This window comes from Cornus florida, unplaced genomic scaffold, assembly GCF_030987335.1.
Source record: "Cornus florida cultivar Cherokee Brave unplaced genomic scaffold, ASM3098733v1 CherokeeBrave_3.0.0_Hap2_Chr08, whole genome shotgun sequence".
Taxonomy (NCBI): Eukaryota; Viridiplantae; Streptophyta; class Magnoliopsida; order Cornales; family Cornaceae; genus Cornus; species Cornus florida.
In genome coordinates, this window is record NW_026775578.1 from 25,167,947 (window position 1) to 25,187,288 (window position 19,342).

At 33.8% G+C, this 19,342-nt stretch overlaps 1 protein-coding gene across 3 annotated transcripts; it reads right to left on the reverse strand.

The window, feature by feature from the left end:
* Nucleotides 1-111: 111 nt before the first annotated feature.
* LOC132270887 (folylpolyglutamate synthase) lies at nucleotides 112-11,760 on the reverse strand. 3 transcript variants are annotated; one of them, XM_059772092.1, is made up of 17 exons: nucleotides 11,552-11,760; nucleotides 11,422-11,450; nucleotides 11,087-11,232; nucleotides 10,938-11,003; nucleotides 9,774-9,883; nucleotides 9,118-9,178; nucleotides 7,854-7,937; nucleotides 7,645-7,701; nucleotides 7,442-7,502; nucleotides 6,480-6,526; nucleotides 6,239-6,316; nucleotides 5,626-5,790; nucleotides 5,245-5,541; nucleotides 3,461-3,539; nucleotides 3,063-3,215; nucleotides 1,560-1,717; nucleotides 112-605 (listed from the first exon to the last, which is right to left on the reverse strand). In XM_059772092.1, the coding sequence occupies exons 2-17, from the start codon at nucleotides 11,429-11,431 to the stop codon at nucleotides 546-548; spliced, it is 1,632 nt and encodes a 543-aa protein (XP_059628075.1). In that variant the 5' UTR covers nucleotides 11,432-11,450; nucleotides 11,552-11,760; the 3' UTR covers nucleotides 112-545. The 3 variants fall into 3 exon arrangements, with proteins under 3 accessions (XP_059628075.1, XP_059628073.1, XP_059628076.1); XM_059772090.1 differs by having other exon boundaries at nucleotides 11,422-11,457; XM_059772093.1 differs by lacking the exons at nucleotides 9,118-9,178; nucleotides 10,938-11,003; nucleotides 11,087-11,232; nucleotides 11,422-11,450; nucleotides 11,552-11,760 and having other exon boundaries at nucleotides 9,774-9,887.
* Nucleotides 11,761-19,342: the final 7,582 nt, after the last annotated feature.

Here is a 19,342-nt window from a genome sequence, read left to right on the forward strand (position 1 = left end):
TGTAGATTGCAGAGAATATTCAAAGCACAATTTATAAATTTTGTAATTAACAAACTTTTTGACATTCTTGCCATGATCTGTAAAGATCGACTCCATTAAGCAGCCAGGTCAAATATTAATACAGACAAATATGATAACCCGCCAATACCAAAATAATTCGACATCATTTAGTACAAGGGTTATTCATAGACTATGAATGATTGAATTACAGTTTGTTTCGCCTTTTGCTCCCAAATTGCAGAAAAAAAGTACTTTCAAAATTTATAGCTACAAAACAAAGGAAATTGTTTTTTTTACAAACATTGTAAGGGAGACCATACGAATGGTTGAATTGATACATTTGCTTCTCTCTTCGACTGCATGCGTGGAAGCACATCCTCTAGCACACTAGTACCATCGAAGCAATTCCTCTAACACTTGATACAAGAGAACTCATTCATGAAGAAAAAAAATTGTAATTCAGACCCATCGACGCCTTTGCACTCGTGAATACAAGAACCTTTTGCAAATAGAACCGAATGTTAGTTTCCAACTAGATCCATGTCTCACTTCTTGATTAATCTCAATACATCACCCACAAGATGTAAAGAACCAGTTACGAGGACCTGATAATCAACCAGAAGGAAAAGAGAGAGATGATCTCAAATACACGCAAAATATACTGCAAAAAATTAGCAATAACATAATATGGTTAAGGAGTGGCCACATGTGGATGTAAAATATTCTATTTTATAGAAACTAATTTGCAGAACATTGTGTTTTCCCATTATGAATAGCAATTTGATTTAGGTCTCATGAAAAATCAACCAACTCATGGCCATCAAAATAATTTACATTGCTTAATTATGATATCTAACTGCAAAGTATATGTATAAAAGGACACACTAGGCACACAATTAATGGGTAACCTAGCCTAAAACAGTTCATTAGTTTTTAAAGGATTATTGATTCACAGATCAAAAGGCGGCAATAAGAGATAGTTAAGAATTTAATCTTCTAAATGAAAATATTTTATTAGAACAATCAATAACATAAGAGGTGTAACCCACATTGGTTGCAGTTGCAAACTTGCATGTATCAAAGATTCCACACCTTAGAAGTTTATAGCAGAATAAAAGTTCTATGATTGTGCAATTAATCTAAATTTCTCTTCTTTATTAAAGACTTTTAAATTTCCAACCAAGTATTTTTGATACCTTCATCTGGTAAAAATTCTAGAACGTTTACAATACTCAGCTAACTACATTGACCATGTCTTTTAGACTTCAGTGAACACTTGCCATTTTGTAAGTCATTAGCGGCATTCCAAAAATGTCCGGGTCGAAAGGTGGCTTTCAAATTGAGTTCCAAATAAATGTTTTCTTACAAAAGTAGTGACGATGCCATATGAAAAAAAAATTGGAAAGGAAGAAGCTCAGAGAATGGTAGGCAAATCACGTTTCCATGCACAGGATAACTATAAACAAATAGATAGGTGGAGATAATATAGATATTCTTTTTCATACAAGTTTGCATCTATATACTATAAATAACATTTGTTTGCAAAAATAATGCATTACCTGAAAGCGAACAGATTGGTTTTGTTGGGCATTGTCCCTGAGCCATTTAATAGCTAATTGAAGTGAAGGAAATACCGCACTATTGGCACAACTCTTAATACTTCTTTCTATATCATCCTTACCTTCTTCACAAATGAGGTCTGCACTCTTGGCATCCCCTGATAACAAGTCAACAATCAAATAGAATTACCCAGCACTCCAATTAAAAAAGTTGTCTTCCTTGCAGAACTGATTTCTAAACAATCTTAATCAATAGAAAACAAACTGAATTTGACCGAAACTTGACATAATTTTCAATTTTTTTTTTTTTGGGGGGTGGGGGCGGTGTTTGGAATAATGAAAACAAGGATCAAATTTCATATCAGAGTGTTGTTTCAGTCGACTCAAAAACAGAAAATCAACAGAAACGACAAAAAAAAAAAAAGAAAAAGGAAACGCATTAAAACATAAATCAAATATACGAATGCATGAAGATGAGCAAAATAATTAACTAATTGGAGGTGTTTTAGGCCTACACATCCATCCACACTAAAAAACCATTAGAAGGAATTATGAAGCGAATGGATGTTATTCTCAATTCATCAAATAATATCAAACAGTTCTTCACTAGTAATTAGTAAAAATATTATAAAGCTACTTTTTTAATGTAAAATTGAATTATTGTAATTAAATATAACACAATTATAAGATAGGCATGCACTATGTGTTCAAATATATTTTTCTACAAGCTACATATAAAATAACAACCTAAATAAACAATTAGCAGACTTATACTACAATACTTAAGACCAAAATATTGCAATTAACACTCTCCTGCATCTTTGTTTTCTTTACTTCCACTTCTCTTTATTTTCTATTTTTCATAGAAATCAATATTATCTTCTTTTGTATTTGGGTTTTAATTATTCAACAATCACTCATTTGGGGAAACATAGCAACTACCCATTGCCATTTTTTCTCTGCATCCTTGTTTCCTTTACTACAATAATTAAGAACAAAATATTACAATTAACGCACTCCTGCATCCTTGTTTCCTTTACTTCCACTTCTCTTTATTTTCTATTTCTCATAGAAATCAAAATTATCTTCTTTTGTATTTGGGTTTTAATTATTCAACAATCACTCATTTGGGAAAAAATGAGATAGGACCAATTGCCATGTTTGAGAATTGCTAGTGAGTATTGACACTACAGGAAAATTTTGACTGTCACACTACATTTTTTTGATTTTTCACCCATGTTGATGCAACAGGTGGGATCATTTCAGCCATTTTGATGTAACACAAAAGGAAATATTGTTATTGAAGCCAAAAGTTCAATAAAATCCAGACCACTGCCTAACAGGAATTTATTTAGCGAGAAGCAAGACGTACGAGTTATGCCAATTACTTTCAATTTGTGAAGCATGTTGCTGAGAATACAAGGTCAGACCAGGCAGACTACCGTCTTCAAAACTGAAAAAGGAAAGAAATTTTTTTTATTACATGTAATGTAAGAGTGATACCTTTTTCACCATGGATAAGATTTTCCCATACTCTTTGAAGAGTCAGCTGCCATGACAGGTCAACTTGAGCATCAGTTGGTGGTAGGACACTAGACCCAACCTTGTTATACACTGATATGTTTGGTACAAACAGTGCCTTCTTAAAGTGGACTCCTGACACATCAAACAAATATAAGTACCATGAATACCGAATACAGGAGTGATTTTCTCTGGATGTTACTCAGCATTTACACAGGTTGGATGATTAATATTCTCAACTGTCCACTCTAAAATCACCCAAAAAGAATCACGCGTAGCAGGTACAGAATTTCATGCATGTTGACTATTTCTTCCACAATTCATGCAGATCTAGCATATATTTGACTATTTAATTCAAAAAATCTCGCTCAAAAATTTACCATGACTAGCACATGCATTCATCAGGCATGGAAGAAGCATCTGTGGGTCCCTCACTGACATACAATTGAACAACAAGATCTGCATTTTTTCAATAACTTGAGTTCAGAAGCATTTAGAGAAACAGAGTATATTTGATAGATGGATTCAGAATTTCACAAAAGATTGGTGCTTCATAAGTACTACAAGATTAAATATTAAATTTATAATTCCCAAAAGTAACACACATGTTAGACATACATTATATGATTGTTTCGTTAAGGTGATGCTAATTTTGGATTGACAACTGGATGAAAGATATTGTTCTGTCTGAATATGCCAATGATATTTCTGTATTCTTCTCTTTTTCCAAATTCGAGTATCACCGACTTATCAGAAAGAAAAATTGAGTGTCATTGTGTGAACAAATAATAGGAAAAATTTAGAATTTGACCAAACTGATATTCCATTAAGTGAAGATATCAAAAGCAAGAGTCACGCAACTGCTATTTACTTTTTATCATGTTGTAACATGATTTTTCCGCAGGGTTCTCCTACCGGCAAAGCATTGTATTTTACCAGAAAGGGAGGCACAAAATACTTGATACATTTTAGTGCATGTACATTCAGACAAAGATCTATTGTTTGGTTTGGAAAGTATTGAAATGTTACCTACCCCTCCTAGAAGCAAAAGCGCTTCAACAGTAAGGATTGGTGATCTGACGGATCAGATTTGGCAGCACTTTTGCAGACAAGATAGTGTCCTTTCTAGTTTTGCATGCTTATTGGTCTATCAATCTGGGCCTACAAAAGCTATTTCTCCCATATTTTATTTAAAAAGAATTATAGAGGTAAAGCTCTTGCATTACTAAGATGATGCTACACCTTGCTGGCCAATTCATTGCATGAATAACAGTTGAGCTTTCTCCAAAATTCACATGGATAAGTGAAATGTGACATGCTGTAAAATTGGTACCAATTGAACATGAGAATCCTGATAACTATGTTGGCATATGAAGGGAAATGAGTACAACTCTTAAAATTTTATGGAGCTGCAAGCCACGGTTGCTGGGCTGTCTCACTGTAACAAATAGGATTTTATGATATTAAAATTTAATACAACTCTTGAGTTCTCAATGAGAAACTGTAGAAGAAAGGAAGATACTGTAAAGAACAGATATCTAGTGAAGAACCTTTAAAGATCATTAATCTAGTTTAAATTTTATCACCATCACTTTTAGCACGGGTGTGGAAAAGTTGCATGTGAAGCATCCAACCTGCATGCAATCACCTTCTTCTTTTTTTTCAATGTTCTGTTACTTCTTCTTCAATAAGTCTCTCCATATTAAATTACAGTTAGATTAGGTAAGTTGAGTTCCATTTATCAGTGTCGCAATTAATATCTTTCTTTGATTTTACTTGAAGCTTTTTTTTGAGTAAAACACCAAATATACTTTTTCTGTCCTATTTCTTTTTTGAAGAATAGAAGACCATGTCACTCCCATCTTAAATTTTAATTAGGTTTGGTAAGTGGGAGTTTCATTTATCAGTGTCATAATTAATATTTTTCTTCAATTTTACTTGAAGCTTTTTAAGTAAAATGTCAAATATCCATAGGGGTTCATTTTGGAATATCTACTTGTTTCAGTTAATAATGTTTTCCATACGGGTTCTTGCCCAAACCTCCGCTTGCCATGATAGTTAACCTCTATATACAATCGGCTTTCAAATTATAGATTCCAAACATTCGGCCAATAAATTCCTCAAATAATATAGATCTAACAAGGTTTTAAAAAGTTGTATGTACCTGTTTGGAGTCCTTCCTGGAAGTTTCATGATGAAAACTTTGTGCCAATTCATTCGAAGTTCTAGTATTATCATTTGGCTGACTATTCAAGGAGTGCTGCTGTTGGTTACCTTCCTTGATTGCAAGAGAAAACCAATTTGCACATACTTCCATGCTTTCAGGACTATGGGCCCCATCCAAATAAAATATCAAATCTCCTGCGCTTTCAATTTCATTGAATTGATGAGGGATGATTTGAGCCCGTCCTTGCAAATTTGCTGTTGTTAGGCCTTTAATGAACTGCTCGGGCAGAGAGGTCTATTTACATGCAAAAAGGAAAGAACATAAAACAAAAAACCAAGCTGTGGTGGGAAAGAAAAACTACAATTTGATGAAACTTACAGTGCGTTCCAGGTAATTAAATTCAAGATGGCCAGTCCTTTGAAGCCAAGTAGAGCATAATGCAATGGCAAGACCAGCATTGGTATATTGGTGTTCACCTTCAAGCCCAAGATGTAGACCACTCAGCAAATTGGTGTCCAAAGGGGTTGCTACTTGCAGTTTTACCTGTAATCAGTATGAATTGCTCAACTAAGGGTTATATGTTACTTGTGTTCTCCAATTTAGCATGCAGCTTAGTTGATCCATGATTTATGTTTCATCTTTTGGAATTAGATTCACAACTTGAGCTTCTGAGCCGACCAATAAAAGTTTTAAAAAAATTCTATAAGTTACAAAATATTGGCCAGCTTGCAAAAACTAGTTCAACACTTAACTTCTCTGACAAACTATAAGTAACTCGGCTGAGAACCACAGAGATGGAAACCATCTTTATTTCCTAGTTTCCATAACAAGTCATTTATTTCTTATGGTGGCAAGCTAAAGTATTGAAGCTCGGCTGTGTCATCAAGGAGACTAACACAAGTCAATATTGATAATTGGACTTAGGCTTTGAGTCATTGTTTTTTGGTCTGTGGCAAATTGAACTGGCTAATTAAAGACATTTGGAACTTACATCCAACTGGGAAGCCTTCTCTTCAAGCACATGCATTGCTTCATCAGGTTGGGGCACAGTGAAGGCTGGAACTCCGCGCTGCATCAATAGCGGAAAGCAAGAAAAATAGTAAAAACAAGGGGGAAAGATATGAAGGAAACAAATAAAAAGAGAAATTAGCAGAAGAGAGCGAATTTCCTTTGGATATAAGAAGCATTCCTATGGTAATACATAACAAAACAAAATGAGATTCTAAAAACACCTTGAAGATACCAGCCTTTTCTCCAGCAATTTCGCCAAGAGTATGTCCTGTTTATAGTGTATTTTACAGAATGAAGCAATTATATGTATTAGATCTGATTGCTAAAAAAGTAGCATGAATATCCAAACTAGATCTAACACTTAAGTACAAATCTAAAATGAACTTTTCCAAACAATGAGGAAGGTGATATATAGGCGAACTCTAATTCAAATTACAGTGTCAACTTTTGCAACCAAGAGGCATTGAGCTTAAATTCTGATGCAAGGAAGTTAAACCAACAAATCCTTCTGTAGCATTTTAGGTAATGCTCTGATTCCTTCCAAGATTTGTGGCTTTACATGCTCCCCAGATTTCATCACACAAAACGTGCAAAGCTGAAAGTGATACTCTTGACCCAAAAGATTGTATGTGTATCACAAAAAATATGACATCATATGGATTAAACAATGTTCACGTTTTTACCACCTTATAAAGAATGTGTTAGCAGGATGTACTTCTAGACAAACTCAGCAGTAAGAAAGCAGACGTATGCATACATGAATATATTTATGAAGCAATGACCCTAACTCTTTTAGTCGAGCACAAGTTGAAGAAGAAGTTTTCATCTGGATATTTTCACTTTCTAAACCAAAGCAATCAGTATTATTTAGATTGTAGCAAGTTCTTAAACATTCAAATTACAACATAGCACGATAAAAATTAAATTGGTTATATTACTGTGACTAGAGATTAACAAGATAATGGTCAGTGCAGCAAGGATTTCATGTCACAACTCAACTAGAATGCATGGATTTTAGAAAATGCATTGATCTACTAGCATGAATTTTGGTTGTATGTTGTAATATGCAATCCTTGCATTTTCATAAAACAGTAGCAGCGTATACTTAAGGGTTTAAAAGTTTTGAAATTATACACTAAAATAAGGACTCAGTTACAAAGAATTATGGAGATAGAACACTAACCAAGAATTTCCATGTGGTCAAACCCAAGGGAAGAAACGCCACATACAATTGGTTTCTGAACCTGAAAATGACAGCATGCATCGTCATATTACGCATATTCTAGGATAGGTAGTGTATTCTACCAAGAGATTACTGATTATCTAATTAACTAAAACTTTGGACATTGTTCTCCAAATTGGATGGAAATTTAGAATTGTGCATACCACATTTGTTGCGTCAAACTTTCCACCTAACCCAACCTCCAAGATAGCAACATCTACCTGCATAAAAATAACATCCACTTTGAAGTAATGTTACTAATACAACTTCATCCAATAGAACAAAATGTAAGGACTAATAAATGTTGCAACTTGTCTTAAATCTCTATAAATAACTAGAATAAACAGTATATATAGAGTATCACATCACTTACTCGCTCTGCTGCAAATATCTTGAAAGCAAGTAAAGCAAGGAAGCGAAAGTAAGTAGGCATTGGCACATCATCACTGGTATTTTCCTGCAAACGAACATCCATAGGAACAACCAGGAATGAATCCATCAAGCGCACAAATGGTCCAAAAGAAATATTTCAAAGTAAATAAGTTCTTCACAATCTAACCAATTGATTACTTCAATATATGCTTACTATGACAAAGACCAATGTCTTGAAACAATGTGATTTGCGTAATTTCCTATGAAATTAGGAGCTTGGAATAAGTACCCAAACTAGTCGGGTAATAATTATTAGGAGGTCAGCCGATGATCATTTTTTTCCAACTACTATTCCTAATCATTTCTATACTTATATTTTCCATGAAACATAGTATACCCATTTAGTTTCTTACAGAATATTGACCTTCCCTATAATCAAAGTCTCTACTAACTCCATCCGTTTACTTGTTAATGTTCCTAAATTCCATCATGTTGTTCTAAACCTAAATTCTTGGTCTTGCTACTTTACTTGCCCTTGTCCAGTATAGAATGAAACCCGTGCCCACTTTTCATCAAATCAAAGCGTAGATTTGATGCACCATACCATTTTTCAAAGCACTCATGATTTGATGCCGTACATCTTAATGTTTACCTGAATATTCTCAGATTCATTTTCATAGGACCTGACAAAGGTTTTATGCTAGTTGCCAGCAACCTAACACAACCCTCCTTTTTTTAAAATAAAAAAAAAATTTGAGAACTGTTGTCAAAGGATAAGACAATAGACAGAACAAATATGCGGGTAGAGGGGTTATTTCAAACTTAAGCCAAGGAATGAACTTGATTTACACCAAGCAGGCCAATTTTCATGGTTCATCATATATAAATTCCCCACCCCCCCCCCCCCCCGAGAAAAAAAAATCTCAATGTAACAGATCAAATACATTTTTTATGTGGATAACATATTGCTGTGCAGTCACTTCTACAATGATTAAGTTCTGGAGTATTTCTGAGATAAATTTATGTGATTCAAGGATATCGTTACAAAAAATAAGGTGAAGTAAATAGTAAAAGGGGGGGAAAAAAATCTCAAGACATGACTTATCAAAAAAAAATATCTCTAAGATATGATCAAACAGCAACATTCCCACTATTTACTTCTGCAATATCTATCAAATGATGCATGAGAAGACCACGTACAAGGTTTTTCTAAGTGAGTATTCAAAGCAAATTAAAGAAAACAAAACGGATATAAGGGTGCATGCCTTCAATCTGTCCCAACACCACCAGAAGTACGCCAAAAACTTCTCTTCACATATATCCACACTGAAATGACCAGTTAAAATGGAGAATTTAACAAATGCATGTTATGATGAGAAAGTTCGCAAAGTTATAACTGCTACAAAAGAAGGTTCCAAATCAGAAATAAGTTTATCAAACATGCTATAAGAAGAATACGTGTAATTATTTACACTGAATAAAAAAAAGGGGTTATTGATAATGCTATTCGTAATGCATAGTTTTTCCACTTAAAAGGGGGTCTGAATTTTCACTTAACACTAAACAAGTTTAGATGAAGTTAGAATGAAATTGTATTGGAAAGTTTACCTTTACATATTATATAAGCAACTTCAATGCTACTGATTCAACAAAAATATTTTCAATACAAATCTTCGGTTTCATTAAGGAGCCCGTAATAATTTTCTATGCCCAAATTTTGGTAACCCTGAGATTACAAAGAATACCACGTTTCAAGAGATGTTAAAAACTGTTATGTTGAGCCATAGCCACAACTGGCTAAAAAAATCAGTCCAGTTTCTTAACCTGAATTCAATGTATTATCTCTCTGAGCCCACCCAATTAAACATTAGAAAAATAAAGATTAGTTAGTAATATGTTTGCATAAACTCGAAAAACTTACCCATCCAACCGAAACCTTTCTCGGACATCAATGAGGTGGGGAGATGTGAAAAGCCCAGTGCGGAAGCCACAATTACGCAAAATAGATTCCGTGAATGTGCATGTTGATCCCTTCAGATATACCAATATGAAAGAAAAAATCAGTGTATAACCAATAAACAAACAGGGCCAATAGTAGATTAAAGTTTTAACGTCGTCTAAATTCTCCTAGTGACATCATTTTAATTTACGTAATACAGTACGATGAATGTTGAGTTAGGAATTTAGAATGATGCTTTAGAATAAAAAGGTTTTAAGCAGTGCAAACTAAGTATGAAATAGGAAGTTCAATTCAGTAATTCTAGGTTAAAAATGAAATCATATATAAAACTGGTAGCCAAGAAAGCCCGTACATTATTCTTGTTGACTTCAATCATTCACAATGACACATGGTGAATAGCAAATGGCTAGTAAAAGTTCAACATGGTAAATAACACAGAGAAGTGCCTCTAAACTGCTTCATGATAGAAACATACCTACCAAACTGAAAAGGCCACCAAATAGTGCTGATATGATGATCCTACCAATATCAGTTGGTGGGAGGAGTATAATAGGTACATACATAATCTTTGACTTTGCTTAATTTGCACAAAGTGTCTGCCATTAAACTCAAACTTATAATCTCACATTGACAGCCCATGCTCTCATCACTACACCAAGCAACAGATACAAAAATGACGGTAAAATTATTTATGATATGGCTATTCTCAAAAGTGTGGTTTGTATACTACATAGACTGAGCATATCAAAATGAGGGCAAGTGGCAGAATCAGAAGTGTGCAATCAATAAAGTTGGAGGTGTCACCAACTGGAAACAAGGTGTGAAAAAACTAACTTCTTTAGACATGAACAGCGAAAATCAATGATTGTGGTGTTAAGAATATTGAAATGGTTTGAAAGTGACCAATCAATGAAGGCCTATGAAAAACATAATTTCTCCTGGGAACGCATTGCAATTAACTGATCTAGACACAAATAATCATACCGGTCATTATTAAGTTGAGAATCCAAATGTCTCGGCAAAAATCTATATATAGCAAAGTGAACAAGCTACAGTAATTCATTTAAGAATTAGCTTCAGACATAGTTTATTCAACCCTAACAAGAAGAATTGGGAAACCATTACCTTCCCTTTGGTGCCTGCTACATGGATAACCTTCATCTGTGAAATTGCCTCATCCAATTCCAGCATCTAAAATTCACAAAATACGTAAATATAAGCTCAGATGCGAAGCAAAACATACCAGATTTGCAAATTACCAACAACAGAATTACCTTGAGATAATCAAACAGCCAATCAAATCTATCACCACTGTTGCTTTTATCCGCACGAGTACGCTTCGTAATCAAAGAGGACAGCGCATCCATTGCCTCGTCATAGTGAGACTGATTAGGTTTCAGTGATCCAATCTCATCTTCAACTACACCAAAATCAACATGTAAATAAATAACACATTGCGTGTTTCATTATTCAACATATTTCAATGATTAAATCGTTTCAAAAATGAAATCTAACATAAGATTATAAAAGCAACCATATATGAACTCGAAAGGATAAAAGAAATCGAATGATGTAGTAATCAGAGAAAGAAAGAAGGAATGAGTAATACCTCCTGGCATGTTGATTTAGCTCTGCAATCTAAAACCTAAATAAAACGGTAAGCAGATGATGAAATTTATAAGGACAAACTGTATATATAGGGAGAGAGAGAGAGAGAGTGTATAGAGAGAGAGAATAACCTCAAGACTCGGATTTCAGTGACAGAGAATTTATTCTTTCGTATTTGTAGTTAGCCTGATTTCTCCTTTTGGTGGTGGAAGTATGACGACGACACAGTGGAGAAGTGAGTGACGGTACAGTGAAGAAGTGGAGTAGATGAGAGATGGATTGGGATCGTTCAAGCCTTTAAGTTCAAGTTCTGCCAAATGATTGGGATTGTGTGTGCAAACAATGAGAACAATTGACAATTATTGTGCTCCACCAACTGACGTGCATTTTTTTTATTTTTCAGTGAATTGCCAAAAAGGACCCCAAGGATGATTCTCGTGGAACGGTTTAAGTACCAAAAAAATAATTATATATATATATATATATAAATGATGGGAAAAAGTTAGGGCCTGTTTGTTATGTGTTTTACTTTGGTATTTTTGTTGCAGGGCTCAATTTCAGGCCCAAAAATATGTTTGGTAGCCCTTGTTATGTTTTAAACAGTGCAAAAATATTGTATTAAACAGTACACAATTTTGGCCTAAAACTGAAACACCGAAATGGTATTTTTATTGTTTCTGAACTGTAGCCCAATAAAAAGAACTGTAGCGCTTGAAGTAAGTTGGGTCTTGAACTGTAGCGGAGGAAGTAACTTTAAAACGTCGTCTGCAACACTTTGGCCCGATCTTTTCTCTCTCCTCAGAAACGTAGAGAAGGCGATTTGGGAGGCGAAAGGGAATCTGAAACCCTAGAGAAGGCGATTTGGGAAGCGAAGGGGAATCGCAAGCACGAAGTCTTTGAAAAGCACAAAATCGGAAGCACGAACTGTGGTGAGTACTCTCTCTTCTATTTCTATCCTCTTTAAACACTCTGTCTTCGATTTAGTTGTGAAACAAGAAGACTGTGCTTCTCATGTAAGAGTGCTTGACACAGTCAATGTTAGAAAAACTGGTTTTGCTTGTTCTTTCCCGAGTTTGTTTACATGCGTTCACTAGGATATTTTTAGCAGTGTAGAACATTGTAGGAAGCATTGTTTCAATTATTTTTGGGGCAATAAGCTTGTGACCTACGAAGCTAGATCCCTTGTATTTTTGTAGGTTGAATATAATATATATATATATATATATATATATATATATATATATATATATATAACTTCGTCAATGACATATTTCTATGTAGCGGTGAGAAGTTGCTTGATGTCAACTGGTCTGAATTTCTAGAAGTTAAAAGGGAAAGTAAGATTAAAGGCTTTTGAAAAATATATACAAGATCTTCCTCGCTCACGCAATCGGGGATTGATGGTAAGATATTTTCTTCTTTCTTCTGCGTATCATAATGAAATAGACTATTTAAATCATAACCAAGTGCATGAATAAACCATATGCAAGATATTTTCCTATGCAACTGATATTGGAAATGAAAAATTACCTTGAGGCTGCTAGAATTGGGCTTATAACGCATATCACTCGACCCATAAAAAGAGAAATATTCAGATATATGCTAGAATTTTGGTGATCTACACAAAAGCTGCATTATTAAATTTTTTGCTTCACTTGGACATCATAGAATTCAGGAAAATTGTTTACATCCTTTCTTGGCATTTGCTTCATTGGCATAATTTTGAGGAATGCTTTGTTTTCAGTTGCAGCATTTTATAATTTCTTTACTTATGATCTTAGATGTGTTAACTTAAATGTGGTTACTTTTTAATATTTGGGGGATAATTTGTTTTTGAATTATGTTTTTCTAAGGAAAATTTTGTTCATAAAACATGGTCACATGACTCCGCGCCTTTAGACATGGTCGCTTCTCTAATACTCGTTGGACACGTGACCCTCGCACCTTAGACATGGTCACCATGGCCTACGAGGGTTGGTGCTTACCATAATAGCATCCATTTCTTTATCTTTTAAGAATAGAAAATGAAAAGGACTATAGTTTGAAGGATAATTACCTAATAAACTAGGGGATGAATTTATAGATAACCTTTAAATGGCTCTTAATCAATAAGAAAATCTCTGGAACACCTTATGAAAAAAAAAAAAAAAAAAAAAAAAGAATGTAAAATAGGCCCTTTCGCCCTAGCAACCAAAAGAGATGCCTTGTTTTAATCAATACTTTGCAACACTTCCATGTCAAGGGGACATGGAATGAACTCCTTGGTATCCAATTCAAAAAAAGGATATATGTTCACATTGGTCATGACAAAAGTTGTACATTGGTTTTCAAGCTAGAAGAAGTTGTGTGGAGTCCCTATCTTGTTTTGTTGTGTGGATTATTTGTCCTGTTTATTTTCATTTGGAACATGTAACAGTATACATACACACACACACACACACACACACACACACATATATATATATTTTAATCAATTTATGCTCTTCTATATCGACCCTCATTGTCTTTCAATAAGCGTTCACATTAGTTTCCTTCCAAGTTCTATACTTAAACAAATTTTGAACAAAACACCATATGCTCGTCATTTTTCCTTTGTGCCCATGTGCCTTTCATGTTACAATGTAGGACTTTTCATATTCTACTTTGACGAGAGCATGGGCTCTCCTGAGAAGTAAAATCTCCAGCAAACTTGACAATGGTCACACCGTTGTTAAACCCCACTTGTACGTCTATTAGTTTTTGTTCCCAAGGACTATTAATATTAGAGGTGAAGCTAAAATTCTCCAGGATGATCATAAATTTTTATCAACTATGTGAGGTGAAGTCTTCTAATAAGATGTGCTATAATCAAAATGTTTTGTACCAAATGAAGACTATACTAATCAATGCTGGTGAATAGAACTCATTTATCAATTGAACTTAAAGGACTAAATAAGAGAGTTTACTGTGTACGCTTCCTTCCTTCACCCTTGAGATTGAACCAATTATAATATCTTAGACGTAGACATTTTTCTTATTCATATATATGCTATTAATTGATCTGAATCAGGGTATTTGCCCTTTCATCATTTTGTAACTGCTCTCTTGAAGTGACTAGTGACAAAAAAAAAAAGAAAAGAAAAATTGAGTGAGCTGGTTTCACAATGTGGACGTAACAAAAAAAAAATTTAATTTAAGACGAGGACAAAACAAAAAAATATCTAATGCAAGGAAGTGTAATAAAACATCACATGTTGAATCAGATTACATATTTATACTACATTTTTTACTAAATTTAATGAAAAGACCACCATGATTTGTTGAATCAGAAAATTCTCTCTCAACATTGGGTAAGAGGTACCTTGTTGAAAGAATCTAATACGAAATTCCCCAAATTCTGCTCTATATGTCAATGTACACTTTGAATTTGCTATTGACAGAAATGTGCACATATGGATGTGGTAAATGGTGAACATAGAAATGTGAGATTAGTTATAATGCCAAAATGTGGCGTGCAGATTAGTGAGCGTACCTACTTGTGCTAGGAACAAACCTTTTTACTCGGAAGAATCTCAGTCAATTCGTTGGAAGGGGAAACATCCTTTAAGTTTCCTATGAAGTGGAAATTGACTATTTTAATATTACTCTCACTAGGTGTCTTGTTCCTTAGAAACATTCAATTGATTCCCATGCAATGAAGGAAAAGAGTTTGAACAGACTTGTACTCCCTAACCTTTACATACAAATTTTAACATGTACAAATGATTATATTGTGGGTAATAGTGTCTGTGGTATAATAACAGACTTGTTTTTGACTTGGACAAAGTTACTTTCCTTCTATTAGAAAGAGGTTCTTTGAAATGTCAATTTCATTCTTTTGTTTGACCTATATTTCATAAAATGGTTGAATGCAACACACATAATTTATATAATTCCCTGTAGTTTGGAAGAACATATTATTTTGGGAAATACCAATCTCCAAAGAAAGCAGAGGCCTCTGTGGTTTAACCTATCAATTGATCATTCTTTAATACTACTTGTTTGTTTACCACAGTGACATGCATGACAAACCTGTCTCAAATGTCAAAGTACTAACATTTTAGGGCGAATTTCACATACACCCCTAAGTTTGGATTACAATATCATTGAAACTCCTTTGAGTTTGGACAAATCTCACCCAAAATTATTAGTGAAATTTTGTAAGTAAGAGTGCTTCCTTTCTTCTCTCACGTATGTGCACTATTATTTTTTTTTGTTATTAATTATTGTGTTGTTATTAATATGTTAGATGGATATGAATGTTGAGAATGTGGAACAATGCGGTGATTCTCTCACAATTGAAGAAGTGGCTGAAGTTACGAACGATGGAAAATTGTTATGGGATGAGTCACCAATTGAAAAATTCGTGAATATTATGGTGGAAGAAGTTAAGGCTAATAATAGTGGTGACACAACATTTAGTAAAAGTGGTTGGAGTAATTTAGTCAAACAAATGAATGTTCATACGGCGAGAAAATTTGGTTTAACCCAACTTCGGAATAAGTTTAATGGTTTGAGGAAAATTTATACTGAGTTTAAGAAATTATTATCGGAGACTGGCGTGGGATATAACCATGAGACGGGCATGGTTATAGTTGAGGAAGAGAGATGGGACAGGTTGTGCAATGTTAGTAATTTAATTATTAGTCATAAATAAATAATAAAATCTTGTATATTATTGGTTATGTGGTTAATATTGTAACAAAATTTGTAGGTTGTTACGAATGCAAATAAGTATAAAAAGTATGGATGTAAGCATTTTGACAAGATGTCGACTATATTTGGGGACACATATGCAAGAGGGATGCATGCCCACCCATCCACTACAGCACCACCCACAATCATTTTGCCCACTCCCAATGATGACGATGATGAGGAAGAGGGTTGTGAGGTCAGTCCCCCCACCTTTACGTAAAGGTAAGAAAGCCAAAAGAGATGCTTTATCTCCTGGTATAGTTGTACTCTTGTCAAACATGAATGAGAATTCTGAGAGGAGAGCTGAAAGAATGGAAGCTGCAATAGAAAAAGCAGCTAAAACATCTTCTACTTCTACTCGTGTATCTTCATGTGAGAAAGGAGATGATGAAGTTCTCTCTCCCTCAAAAAAGGATAGAGATTATGAAATGTTTGACGCCTCCATGCTCCTTTTACAAAAAAATACCTGGAATTGAGATGGCCCAATTCGCTAAGGTATCGAAGTTATTACATGATTCTGAGAAGTGGCAGAAATTTTTTCTTTCTACACCTGAGGATGTAAGAATTGGTTGGGCACTGAATGTTTGAGTTTTTCTTTACGGATGATTGTGTTTTGTGTCATCGTTTAACTTATTACTATCTCACATTTGGATGACTGTAATAACTTAAATACTTTTATTATCTCACATTTGGATGACTGTAATAACTTAAATATTTTTATTATCTCACATCTGGATAACTGTAATAACTTAAATACTTTTATTATCTCACATTTGGATTACTGTAATAACTTAAATATTTTTATTATCTCACATCTGGATTGCTGTAATAACTTAGATACTTTTATTATCTCACATTTGGATGGCTATAATAACTTAAATACTTTTATTTCTTGGATGCCTGTTAGTACTCAAATACTTTAATACCATTATTTAAATGTTTGTTTTATTATTTAAATGTTTTGTTTATTATTTAATTAATTTGCTTATTAACTTAAATGCTTTGCTTGTATTAAATCTTTAAATAGGGCAATGGATGTGTGGAATAATATAAGAAGAATAATTCAATTATCTGACGATGAGGAGGATAATGAGAGTGTCTTAATATTTGCTACTCTTTTAGAAGAGCAGAACTTCTATCAAAAGAGGCGTTGTAGGGATTCCATTTTACAAGGGGAAACATATGTTATGGAGATTTTAAACGGCCATAGAGAAAGATGTTATGAAAATTTTAGGATGTACCCTGAAGTTTTTAGAATATTGTGTAGTACCCTGAAAGGTATAGGGCTGAAGGATTCTAAATTTTTAACTGTTTATGAACAAGTGGCAATCTTTTTGCTCACTTTATCTCATAATCAAAGGAATCGTGTTGTAGCAGAGAGATTTCAACACTCCACTGAAACCATTTCTAGACACTTCCATGCTGTGTTGCATGCAGTATGTCAGTTGGGCACCCATATCATTACCCCTCCTAATTTTTCTGTGATTCCGAATAAGATTAGAGAGTCTTCTAGGTTTTACCCTTACTTCAGGCATTGTGTGGGAGCTATAAATGGAACCCACATTCCTGCAACTCTGCGAGCAAGTACACAACTTCCATTTCGTGGTAGAAAGGGTTATACCACACAAAATGTAATGGCTGTATGTGACTTTGACATGAGGTTCACATATGTGCTAGCTGGGTGGGAAGGCTCAGCTAATGATTCGAGAATCCTAAATGATTGTACTGAAAATGAGGCAATGAACTTTCCAGCTCCACCAGCAGGTAATATTTTTTTTATAAATTCACTTAATATATGGTTAGTTTATCATACTGTATATATCTTTATATATTCTAAACATGGCAGGTAAGTATTATTTGGTAGACTCGGGGTATGCCAATAAGCCTGGTTATTTAGCCCAATTTCGAGGTCATACTTACCACTTTCAGGAATACCGTAGGACTAGACAACCTCGTGGTCGGGAGGAAGTGTTCAATCATAGGCATTCATCTTTGAGAAATATAATTCAGCGATGCTTTGGGTTATTGAAGATGAGATTCGCTATTTTGAGGGCAATGCCTCTTTATAAGTTTTCAACACAAGTATTGATTGTAATGGCTTGTTGCACATTACATAATTTTATCAAAAATCAGCATCAGCCTGATGACATATTTGATGGTAATGATCCTCCTCAAAGTGATGGTGAAGATTATGAGATTGTTGAGCATGTGCCTTCGGCTCAGCTTCGAGAAATGGATCAATTGCGTAATACTATTGCTGATCAGATTTGGAATTCTCTTCAGCACTCTTGATCCTTCTGAAGGTGATGGTATATTTTTTCTTTTATATGTAATATATTTGTTGCTATTGTGAGCTTGCAATATATATATGTAATATAAATATTTTTTGCAGATATATAATTCAACTTAAATGCTATTATTGCAGATATGAAGTGTGTTGATGCTCTCTTGAAGGCCACATGTGCTGTTATGAAGATGATGTGTCGTTGCCATTGTTATCCACTTTATGAACTTCTTATTAATTTTTAGTGACAACTACGTATTGTTAATGCTTTGTTCCAAACATTTTATGTACAACTTAAACATGTTTAATTTGTTGGTTGAATATTTCAAGACTTGTAAATGTTATACACTCTATTTCAATTATACTTTCAATTGAGTTTGTTTTTATTTTAATGTTGTGTTGGATTATACAGGTATCAGGATAATAAAATTGAAACAGGTTATTGCAAAGAACTTATAAATAGGTTATTACAATTTTTTTTTACAAATGTTGACTCTCTTGTAGTATAATAAAATGGGACTAGAGATTATTTATTTTTAATATTGAGTTGAACTATACAGGTATAATGATAATAAAATTGAAGCAGGTTATTGCAAAGAACTTGTAAATAGGTTATTGCAAATTTTTTTACAAATGTTGACTCTCATGTAGTATAGTAAAATGTGACTAGAGATTATTTATTTTTAATATTGAATTGGACTATACAGGTATAATGATAATAAATTTGAAGTAGGTTATTGCAAATAACTTGTAAATAGGTTATTGCAAAAATTAATATATATATAATTTGGTGGGGGTTTACATTTTTTTACAAAAGAAAAGGCAAGAATCTGTATTTTGGAGTTAAATTCCCACCAGTGCAGACTTACAAGAGTCGAAAATTATTATCAGAGCTGTGTAGTATTTTTTTTTTTCTTTCGCTAAT